Raw genomic sequence first — 12,826 nt, 5'->3', positions numbered from 1 at the left:
TTTAAATTGAGGAATATATTTGCATAGGGTTGCCACCTATGCAAAAATTAATGTTGATTAAGTAAGTAAATAAAGTAAAGTCTTGTAATATTGGTTTAAAATGAAAATTATTTGAGAAAGTACCATATTTGTTTGAGACTGTTGAAATTTAGTAAAATAATTTACTAGGGTTGCCAGCAATCCAAAATAAATATTTATCACTTAAATAAAGTAAAGTGTTGCAATATTGGTATGAAATGAAAGGGCTCAAGTCCCTATTTTTAAATCATATTTAAGTCAAAAGTATTTTAAAACAGGGTCCCTACCTAGCTCAGTAATTAAAATTGGTTAAAGAAATAAAGTAAAATCATGCAGTATTGGGATTAAGTGAAGGAAATTTGAAATGGCGTAAAGCTAGAAATATTCTTTTATACGGGTGTTGCAATTGTAAATTGATTTTTTCTTCTTGAAAGCGTTATTTCCAAAATACATTTAAGTAGGGCTGCCAGCTATCTAAAAAACTAAAAATTCAAGAAAAATATTGCATTATGGTATCGAGCAAAGGGAATTTGCGACAGTTTAAATTTAGGAATATATTTGCATAGGGTCACCACCTATTCAAAAACGATTAAATAAATACAGTAAAGTGTGGCTATATTGGAATGAAATGAAAGGTACTTGAGGAAGTACCAGATTTGAAAAATGGTTTCCACTTAACTAAACAACTAAAATTGTTTAAAGAAATAAGGTAAAATATTGCAGTATTGGGACTACGTGAAAGAAGTTTGAAATGGCTTAAAACTAGAAATATTCTTGAATAAGGGTGTTGAAATATTGAATTAATTTTTTCTTCCGTTCAGTAAATTTAAAATCAATTAAAAAATAGGAAACCGTTATTTGAGAAATAAATTTAAATATGGTTGTCAGCTGTCTAAAAAACTAACAATTCAAGTAAAATATTGCATTATTTGTATCGATCGAAGGAAGTTTGAAACAGCATAAATTTAAGAATATATTTGCGTAGGGTTTCCATCTATACGAAAATGAATATTGATTTAATAAATAAAGTAAAGTGTTACAATATTGGTATGAAATGAAACGTACTTGAGAAAGATTTAAGTCAGCAGTATTTTAAAATAGGGTTTCCGCGTAACTAAAGAATTAAAATTGCATACGGATGTTGACATTTTTAATTAACTTTCTCTTCTTTAAAGTAAAGAGCTAACAAAAAAATTGCAAAAATGGTTATGGACAATTATATATTTTTAATACAAATTTAAAAATTAATTAAATATGTAAGTGAAGTACAGTAGGTTCTGTTTTTATGCGGCTTTTTTTTATGCGGTTTTGAAATAGTGCGGTTTTTTTTAAATTACAAAATGCATGTCGACCTATCGGGAATTGTACATATAAACAAGATTCTAAACCAGCTAAGCAAAAACTCATCACAGATTACATCAGAAATGCTAACCCTACAAGTATGGAACCACCTGCATAACCATCTAGATCAGATGTGTACATTTCCTCAAGTGACGAAAGTGATTTTACGCCAAATCCTAAACGAACGCGCAACATGTGGGTATTGTCTGATTCTATTTCTGACTTAAATTTATTTTTCGATTCTGACGTTTCTTAAATAAAGATATGATTTTCAAAAATACAATATTTTGTTTATGCGATTTTATTTAATTATTTCAGATTCATGCGGTCTATGGAACGTATCTATAGTAATAATATGGGACTAGTGCCCTTTTTTATGCGATTTTATTACATTATTTCAGATTTATGCGGTTTTAGCATTTGAAACGTATCTATAGTTTTACTATAAAACTAGTAGCTTTTTTTATGCTGATTTTTTTTATGCTGTTTCTTGCGGAACGTATCTACCGCATAAAAACAGAACCTACTGTATTACACTTTGGGTAGAATAGAAAAAAACAGTGCTTCCAACTATTTTTTTATATTAACGAATCAATTCATAAATTCGTTGGGGCGCAAATAGTTGATTTCATATACAATAATATTATAATTGAAATAAAAAAAATAGACGATTGTGGATAATTCGGACGACCCTAGTAAAAAGCTACAAGCAAACGAAATTAAATTAACACACCGCAAGTATTAACTGCTTAAATTACACTCTGCTAGCTACAGCCGCACTGTGGTGACAAAAGTTTTCTGTGGAAAAAATCCTATATTTAATGAGCCGTGAGTAGTTAGAAGTTATTTCTAAGTAAATAAAAAAAAAATAAAAAAGTGCAACAATAATTCGATTATATCGGATAAGTATATTAGCTTCTTTATTCAAAGTTGCTCTGAGGAAATAGCCCTTCCTCTTGTATCCTCCGCTTGCACTATCTATTATTTATTTGATGTGTCACACGAAAGTGACTGATGAAATTAAGAAAAGCGATAATTTCCTATTTGAGTTTATATAGTCCGACGTAAAAGTGTATTTCGACATGGAACTGTACTTGTGGGTACCGTTACTACGTTAGCTACTATACTTATTTTTATTTTTAGTATTTTTTTTACATTGAGTTAAATTATTTTTATATCAAATCTCTCTCTCTCTCTCTCTCTTAGCTTCACAGCCTGTGGTGGACCAAAGCTTTATCAACAGTCCTCCTCCAATTCAGCCTTTCTCTTGCCTCAATTCTCCAATGATGAACGTTCATCGCTTTTAAGTCTGCTTCTACGTCATAAAGCCATCTCTTTCTTGGTCGGCATCTCTTTCTTCCTCCAATTGGACGCAAAGTAAACACCGTTTTTTGGATTCTTTCGTTGGGCATTCTTATGATGTGGTCAATCCATCTAATCCGCTGCGCTTTAATAAAACGTATTACATTTTCACCACCAATATTCAATTTCGTTGTTATAACGTATGCCATACGTGTTTCAAGCCGAATAGGACTGTAGATTTTTCTCATTATGGTTCTTTTAAATCGCAATAGCTGGTTTATTTCATTAGCTTTCAGTGTCCAGATTTCAAATCACTGGTTTGCTACTCCTTTTAGTGCATTTCGTTTTCATTGATTGATTGAAATTTCTTTGTATTGCTTAGACAAGATAGAGCTCGGCTTGGAAATTAATTAATTTCGGCAAATATTTTCTTTTATTATTTTTTTGTTTTTAATTAGGCTTTCTTTAGGCATGATTCGGGCTTTAAGTTCATTTCAATATGAAACTTTTCTTATATTGGCGAATTTTTTTAATATATTTCAGTTTCTAAAAATACTGGGTGTACCACAAAAATACATAAATTCGATCAATATGACTCGTATACACTCAAAATCTAAAGTAATAATGAATGACGAATCCGAAATGAAATCCGGCGCGAAGCAGGGTGACTCACTGTCGACGCTTTTGTTTAATTTAACACTGCATTCAGAAATAAGCGAAATATGTAGATTAAGCTGGCACAATATTTTATAAACCGACACAAATATGCCCATACGCTGACGACATTGTGATTCTTGCGAGAAATATCTGTAGGGGGCTCTTCAGAACGTTTTCATGCGGCTTGTGCAAGCTACAAGAGCAGCGGGCTTCAAGATAAATAAACAAAAAACGAAATACATGGCTCGATTATTCCATGATTGTCACATCAGAATCGGAAGCTATATTTTCGAGCTCATGCAAGAGTTAAATACTTAGGCGTAGTACTCAGCATAAATAAGGATCCGTCCCTATCAATACAATACCGTATTCAGGCAGGTAACAGATAATACTTTGGCCATATCAAACTTATGAGGACTTTATTGACATCAAAAGAACAAAAGAGACAAATGTACACTATACTATAATAAGACCGATTTTCACCTACGACTGTCAAACATGGGTCCTCAAAGTTAATAATGTGAATTTACCAATGCAATTTGATAAACAAAAATTTCAGAGAAATATTCGGCCCTATACGATTAGAAGACGGTACTTACCGTATACGGTAGAACCATGAGCTCAGTGTTTTAATCGCGGCAAAAATTACTGTGGTTTGCGCACCTCCTAAGAATGAGCAGTGAAAGAGTGACCAAACAAATTTTTGAAGCAAATCCTGAAGAAGCAAGAAAGGGAGGCCGGCCCCTGAGGTTGGTTGCAAAATGTAGAAGACTACACACGTAAGATGCGAATCCCACAACATAGAGTAAAAGCGGGCTGTAGAGAAGAATAGAGACGTATAGTAGAGGAGGTGGACCATTGCCACCCCGAATTGTAATGCCAATATGATGATGATTTTTCGTTTGACATTTGATTTGTCAATGCGACCTTCTTATCGAGAAGCCATTTTGCGACAGCGTAACTGAATTTTTGTTTCCGCAAATTTATCAGCTAAATATCGACGACATTTGTAGCCAACAAGACGACTCAACCACTTGCCATAGAGCGCGCTGAAAATCAATTTTTGCAATATTCAAGCCACCATTAAATAGTAAAAAATTGGACTGATCCAATGGACCATGTAACTCGTAGCCGCGGCGGACATATGCCGGATATCATAATGCCGTGAAATTACTATCAGATTATAACAAAAAAAATCATTCCAAGAAAATTTCTGTTTTGTATTATCATTTTAACTTATCAAGCTCTTAAAAATTACCCGATACACTCATACATACATTTAGTTTTAAAGTCTAACAGTATGGAATTTCACAAGGTTTTTCGCAGCACCAAATCACTGTGCAGTTAAACAATTTGCTGCTCTGTGGATACGAGCATTTTTTTCTACTATTAGTTTATTGTGTATTTGTATTACAAAGTTCAATATATAATATAAGTGCTTATACATTCATATATACAGAGTAGGCAATTAGAGGCGGTAAATATTTTGTCAAAGGCCATAAACAAGTAATTTTGTAGACATAAATGCACTTGAACTTCGGTTCGATTGGATAAGAAATTTTGCAATTTGTTTCGAAGGTAAAATAATTGTAAAAATAATTTCCGGAAGGCTTTAGTGTAAAGCCTATGTTTTAAAAGTAGTAAATTAGATTGATTATGTTATTGTGTTTACCATTCGGAATTCACAGAGAGGTCGTTGGTTCGAATCTCGGTGAAAGCAAAATTAATAAAAACATTTTTCTAATAGCGGTCGCCCCTCGGCAGGCAATGGCAAACCTCCGAGTGTATTTCTGCAATGAAAAAGCTCCTCATAAAAATATCTGCCGTTCGGAGTCGGCTTGAAACTGTAGGTCCCTCCATTTGTGGAACAACATCAAGACGCACACCACAAATAGGAGGAGGAGCTCGGCCAAACACCTAACAGAAGTGTACGCGCCAATTTTTTTTTTCTTTTTTATGTTATTGTGTTTATAATAGTTCTTTTTTCTGTATTCTTTTAATAAAAGGATTAATTAAATATACATGTTTTTCAAATAACGAAAACTAAAACCCAGAAAGATTGATTAAATCAAACGATTGCAAAGCTACATCGTCATCAACTCCTACAGTTCCAAGTTGGAGCATAGAGCAGAGAAATATGGGTTCATTCCTGTTCCTTGTTCTGCTGCTTTGCTTTTACAGTGAACAGTTTACCGTGAATATTTTAGCATTTGAATTTTCGAAATTCAGAATTAATCATAATAAGAGACTGACGTATGTATAGGGTTATTCAATAGGTGCGCTTCAACTTTTTTCCGATAGGGAGGGCGAACGACGCAATATTTTTTATTTTTCGCTTGTCATTTGTAAACTTCATTAGTATACATTTCATCATGGAACGCTACACACTTGAGCAACGATTGCAAATCGTGCAAACTTTTTATGAAAATAATCGTTCTGTTGCTGCTACTTTAAGAGCATTACGGCCATTTTACGGTCCATTTAACAAGCCGTCCCGTTTTGGGGTTATGTGAAGTCATTGGTCTACTGTAACAAGCCGGCGACGATTTGTGAGCTCAGAGCCAATATTGAACGCGAAATTGCTGGAATTTCGGCCGATTTATGCAAAAGAGTGGTCGAAAATTGGGTTCAACGATTGGACTTCGTAAAACGTGCACGCGGTGGTCATGCAAAAGAAATCGAATTTCATACTTAAATGTATATGTTCAAACTCGATAATAAAAAAAAAATTAGTTAAAAAAGTCAAACCGTTTGCTCTTACTCAAAAACCCTATAGGTATATATGAACGAGCAATTGTATTTAGAAATAACGAATTAATATTCATATGCGAAGTGATTATTCAACTACAGGAAGTTCATGTAAAGCTAAGCCTTTGAAAATAATTTAAATAAATTATCAACGAGAGGGAAGCGGCTTAATTTTATTATATAGGGTGGTTAAGTTTCAAGGGCCGGTGTTGATTTTGAATGAAATAAATTTTTTTAAAGAAACTATTGTCATTTCCCTTTATTATGATAATATTGGTATGGCTCAATTACGTATGGAATAAAATATCGGCCAAATGGCGCCGCGGCCTCGGCGGCACACCTCCATCCGATGGTCCAAATTTTCGATAAGGCTGAGGCATAATTGAGGTTCTATGCCGTTAATGTGCCGAATTATTAAATCTTTATTAAACCTTTCCTATCCTCTCGTAAGCTTAGTGTTCTTATTTCCAACGTGTTCTAGATTCTAAGTATTCCTTTAAACATCACTGTAAATAAGTAAGAGATAAACTATTTCTTAAGCTAAACATTGTTAAATATTTATCTTGCAAACGCTCACTTATCAACTCTGACTTGCTGGTCAACGTTACAAAGGCGCCCTTCTTATCCTCCATCAACTATGTAGGGTAGAAATGTATGGCAAATATGCTAAAAATAACCTCGAGCTCCTAGCGTCTCTTTACCATACTGCTGTCCGACGATCTTTACGTGCATTTCCTACTGTGCCAATAAAAAAACAGCTTGGCACCACTACCATCACAAATCGACAATGTGGAGGACAATATAAGGAAACTTTATCCTAATCTTGCTCTCACTTCTAATGTTTTTCTACAAAGCTTCGTTCACTCGGCAGTTGTGCGTACACGGACTCCTAAGATAGCTTCATCAATTTGCAAATGCGCCTCTTTTGCCAAAGACAATGAACTGCCCTTAAGATTGTTATCGGCTAGACATGGCCATCGCCCGCCATGAGTGCTGAAAAAATCATCTTTTATAAAGACTTAAGTTAAATGCAAAAGGCTAATACGACAACGACAGAGTATTGCGCACATTTTTTAGAAATTTCATCTCGCTTTAAAAGTACTAGTTGGCAGCTAATCTTCCCCGATGATTTCAGAGGGAATTACACTTCCTTTGTTGTCGTGAAAGAAAGTGAACAGCCTATATCGTATGGACTACTACTTCCGTTTTGCTCAATTTTCACCGCTGAAGCAACAGCAGTTCTCTACGCCATGCAGTATTCGTCAAAATCCAATGGGGAAATACATCATATGCACAGATATCATGTCCTGTTTTCAGGCCATAACGAACTATAATAACTCCAATCACATTATTAGAACCATAAGAAATATCCTGATTTCTCACCCTCATAAAATCAGAATCATGTGGGTACCAGGGCATTCATGCATCAACGTCAATACGGCAATCGCTGATAATACTGCTAATGATATGAGCATTACTCCTACTATTATATCAAATCTTATATGTAAAAATGATGTTTATCGACTTATAGAGCAGCATAGGCAAACCAAATTAGTAGGTGACTGGTTTCACTATAGCCACCATTACTTCAGGATTAATCCTAATCGTACTAAACAAAGTTATCTATCATCCCTCCCATCTAACTATACCACGCCATATACTCACCTACGTATTAGTCACAATGTAATCACTAATGCATATCTACTGCAATAAAGGCAACCAAGCCTGTGTCCTTCTTGTAATACTCCAGTCAGTATCCTGCACTTATTAGCCTTTTGCCCTGGACTAGATGGACAAAGACATCAGAATTTTGTCGGTCATGATGCACTATCGCTACTAATTAACCCTTCGGATACCAACATTTCCAAAATCTATAAATTTTTGAAGGACTCTGATCTTCTACGACATATATAAACAAGCAATTCTTCACCACCCAGCTGAAAGCCTACGTTGCTAGCGCTACGTTATCCTTTTGTTTATTTAACAATTCTATTGTTATTTAAGCTTCTACAAAATAAAAATAAAAAATAAAAAATTAAATAAAACAATTGTACACTGCTTCTTAATGGGAACAAATACCCTTTACGCGAAGCAATGGCTTGAAAAGTGTTTCGGCTATTCCGCACCATCAGAAGCAACAGGAAAACGATGGTTTGCTGACTTCAAGCTTGGTCGTAGAGACACCCATGATGCGCAACGCAGTGGACGCCCAACTGAGAAAACATCAAAAAAATCCACAAAATCGTTTTAAATGATCGAAAAGGGAAGTTGTGTGAGTTAGCTGACATTGCAAAAGTATCAAAAGAATGAGTTGGCTTTACATTGCACGCGCATTTGATTATGAGAGAGCTCTGTTTAAAGTGGATGCCGTATTTGCATACTGTTGATCAAGCAGATCAACACGTTCTTGGATGGTTCTGAGCAGTGATTGATCGTGTTTGACGTAATAAATTGGAATTTTTCCATCGATATGTGACAGTGGATGAAACATGAATCCATCACTTCATCCCGGAATCAAAACGATCGCCATCTGAGTGGACAGCAACCGGTGAACCTCGTCGAATGCGCCGGAAAGCAAAACCATCGGCTGGAAAAGTTATGGCCTCGGTATTTTGGGATGCGCTTGGTATAATATTCATCGACTATCTTGAGAAGGAAAATACCATCAACAGTGAATATTATTTATTATGTAGCGTTATTGGAGCGTGTGAAGGTCGAAGTTGCAAAGAAACGTCCGTAAATGGTAAAGACACAATGTTTGTTCATTAAGACAACGACCGGGTGCACAAGTCAATCAAAACAAAAAAAAACGTGTTTTCATTGTTAGGCTCGGGACTTTTCAGCTCATGTGTTATGCATATATAATTATTTTTCCACTTTGACTTTCCAAACACAATAATAAGTGAAATATCGGCATATTCTAGAGCAATGTAAAGTCTGGTAATACTTTTTTAACTTAAATCAGGCGAAAAAAACACTCCGAATTGCAAACTATTAAAAAAGGTGTACAAAACGAACTTAAACTGATACAAGTTTTTAATACCTTTAAACGCATGACCTGCAAAGACCTGCCGCAATAGTAAGGTTAAGTTATCGACATCACCTTATTATCGTTACACCTTGCCAGTATTTAAAATACCTACATTTTTGTAGTTGCTTACCATTTGGTGGGTTTTGTTCATACTTCTCGTTGAATAAAGTTCGCAGCTCATCAACTTGCGCTTGTGTGGGTGCTGGCACTTTGACTGGCATTTTTAAATATTTCGTGTCTAATTATCGTTTAATTACAAATAAAAAAAAACTTAAAAACAAAAATCACTTTGGTTTTCTAGGTTACCGGCCGAATCAGGTAGTTTAGCGAAAACACTGAAACACTATAAAAATCTTCACTGCACTTCCGTTGGCGATATCCGTAACGTTTCAACGCCAAAAATATACTGTGGACTCGGAGCAAAACATTTGTCACAACTCAATTGTATTCTCAATTCTTTTCAATTGTATAAAATGTTTACAGTGAAAATGTCTCATATGCCTTATTTGTACAACAACGTAAATGAATTCATACAACCGAAACCATTGCGATTCACTCAAATGTTCGACTTTAGGTGACGGAAAGTGTTCGCTTATCAAAGCGCGGCGATAGCGTTGAAATCTAATCTAATAAAAAATTACTCAGCAGAACTCCGATGCATGCTTGTAGATTCCATATATTAATAATTATAATTTGTCATTCTAATTCAAAAACGAAACCGCTTTTCGATAAGACCACGCGTCTGATTGAGCGTTAAATACAATGGCAGGCGATCGTGAGCTCGATTCACTCGATTTTATGGTAATTAATGCAATGCAAATATGTATGTATTGTAGATTTGATTGAATGAAATCAATAAAATGTATTTAGGTAAATATGTACATGCATGCATACGAATTATCGGCACAAAAACAAAAACAGAAGTCAAAGCCAAAATCAAATTCAATTCCGAGGTCGCCGACATCGGCAGACGCGCCACAATACAATACACGCAATCAATAGTCAGAAGCCAAAAATATCAAAAAAAAAAAAAAACAAAACGAAAACAAATTCTGTAAAGGCAGGCATTGAAAAGTTGCATTAAAAAAAAATAACAAAAAAAAAAAAAAATGGTAAAACAATGCACATCGATCGACGACCTACAAAAAAATCTATGCTAAGTGTGTACATACATACATACGTAGGCACCGACGACTATTCGAAAATAGATCAAACGGCAAAATGAGTAAAACATGTTTTGAATTTTCAATTAGAATCGGTACACCGACCCGCTTCCGAGCGATGAGCACACTTTGCGGTTTTCTGTGTGTAAGTGAGTACGTGTACAAGTAATCCGCTCACGCTGAGACGGGTTGAGCTTTTGAAGGTGCTTAATGATGTTTGCTCTCCGAATCACTTGTTCGCCTTCGCTGTTGTTGTCGTCATTTGGCGAGTTCGTAGGAGTATTCGATGTTGCAGTAGTAAATTTTGGAGCGCCGCGTTCGATAACAGATATATTTTGTTTTTTTGTAGGTGTTACAAAAAAAAACAACGGCCCATTTTACTAAGGGGCGGTCATTGAAGCGCTGCAGCCAAGGCGAATTTATTACAGGTGACAGCAAACACATATAAGTAAAACCCTACATGTATTTGTTGTTGCGTTTGGTGCAAGCATCATGTCAAAATCAGCAAGCAAATGTAAACATACGAATGTAAACATACCAATACATACAAACAAAGTATATCATTTTGACGTAAGCCATACCTACGGTGAAAAATTCAGCTGGGTGAATGCTGTCACCTTATTAAATCCGCCTTGGCTGCAGCCGATTGACGTTCAGTGAGCGCCCACCCGTTGCAGTTATGAATACACTTATTTGAGGTGCTCGCTTTGCTGATTGTATGTCGCATTAGTCACAGAGCGCGTTCATAATATAATAACTACAATAATAACATGCCTATGGCGGAGTGAAGTTCGTTGCGAAGGTTTGTTTTGTATTATTTGCTATGTTTGTTTATATTTTTAATGATATGCAATCAAAGCGATAAATTATTGAGTCTTTTTTACATGTTGAGTGACTCGAAATGGAATGATGATGTGATTACCATAATTAAATGTTGATACGAGTAAATGATGACGAAAGTCAAGGTCAACCTTTCAAAGATGTTATGCTAATGTATTAGGCATTCATTGCTTTTCATGCATTGTCGTATACAGTTAAAATTGCCATTGTAAAGAGGCATTGATTAGAAAAATATTTGTTATGTCTTGCATATACGAGGTGTGACTCTTAAGTAACGATACTGTCACTGTAAACATTTTTATTTTAATTTATTAAGTGTAGCCTACATTCGAACACCCACTCCTAGCATAAAGAGAAGCAAAAAAGTTATGCTTAAAGAAGGAAAGAAGTAGGGTGAGTCGCCTTTTGGTATTTCTAAATTAGCTTCTCGCTGACAGTGATACCTAGATATTTGACTTTATATGCCAGTCTGCATTAAATGTTTTATGGAGATATTGCTACTAATATTAAGAAGTAAAACTGTCGCATCTTGGGATAGAAAAGCTCGCACGTGATCGTCGCGAAGTCAAGGGATCCTCAAATAATGACAGATTGGTATTGATTGACTGTTGGAAACATCATTCTAGTCAATGGTAAGCATCAAAGAGGCATGATAAATGAGTTTTTCTGGCCGGGAATGGAAAACATCAGCCTGGACGAACGATTTTTTTGCATAACAAGTTCGCTTGACGAGCCTTCTGCCGTCTCGGCGATGCCGATTGGCTCCCTTAGAGCTATGATTTAACACCGTTAGACTTTTTTGTAGATTCATTAACGATATAGGCTACTGTTACGTCAGTAAATCAGCAGATTCCTTCAAAATCGCTGAGTGCCCGCTAACGTTCCGATGTTGGCTACACCTGCTGAAGTCTCTTTACCGTGATATCTATGTATACTACCAGATTTACAGTAGAGAGAGGCACTGCATTCACGCTAAATAGCGAGGGTACTTTTTCTATTGTACAAGTTTGCGCCGTCCCAGGTCAAGACGTCAACACTGAATCAAAACAGAGAAGAAGAAAACTCATTCTAACTAACACAATTCAACACGTCGTTACTTCAGGTTTTATTATTTTGTTTAATTTATCAAACTATGCCCTGACGATGATGATGAAGTTAAATATTTATCTAGTAGTAATTTTGGATAAGAAGCTGACTTGGGAGACACACGTTTCACTGAAGGTGAATCGCGCATTAAGGATTTCTCAGCAACGCCGCAGAGCCTTTGGTAGCACCTGGGGTCTGAAACCTGCTGTGGTACTATGGATATACTCGTACACAGCACTTATCAGACCAATCTTCACTTACGCCTGACCACAATCTGGTGGCGACGGAGCATGGTTAAGTCCACAATCCGGGAACTATACAGGCTGCAAAGAAGCGTATGTTTATGCATTAGCGATACCCTAAATGCTATGCTTGATTTGCTCCCCTTGGATCTTAAGATACAACAGGAAGCAATAAAAGCAATGTGTAGACTCCATTAATATGGTTTCTGGCACGAAGACGGAACTCCGGGACACAGAGAAATCTTTGAGTTGCTATATGAGCAGTAACCACTGTTTTTGGCACCTAAAGACGACCTTATACCCTTAGTTTCATTTGGAAGAAAATTTGATGTCAGATGTGCGTGAGCAATGGAGCAATCCAGAATGCATTGAGGGAGGTTTGACGGATAGTTTTTTTA

General features: G+C 35.7%; 1 protein-coding gene across 1 annotated transcript in view; it reads right to left on the bottom strand.

Moving 5' to 3' along the window:
* Positions 1–9,495, bottom strand: part of LOC128862157 (motile sperm domain-containing protein 2-like) — a 40,794-nt gene extending 31,299 nt beyond the window's left edge. The window contains exon 1 of the mRNA XM_054100626.1: positions 9,228–9,495. Coding sequence (XP_053956601.1) covers positions 9,228–9,318 — 91 coding nt within the window. The 5' untranslated portion in view covers positions 9,319–9,495. The remainder of the gene's footprint in view (positions 1–9,227) is intronic.
* Between the last annotated feature and the right edge of the window lie 3,331 nt (positions 9,496–12,826).

Source organism: Anastrepha ludens, chromosome 4, assembly GCF_028408465.1.
Source record: "Anastrepha ludens isolate Willacy chromosome 4, idAnaLude1.1, whole genome shotgun sequence".
In the NCBI taxonomy this organism is placed as follows: Eukaryota; Metazoa; Arthropoda; class Insecta; order Diptera; family Tephritidae; genus Anastrepha; species Anastrepha ludens.
Note: the sequence above shows the minus strand (reverse complement) of the source record. Positions and strands in the feature narration are given on the sequence as shown.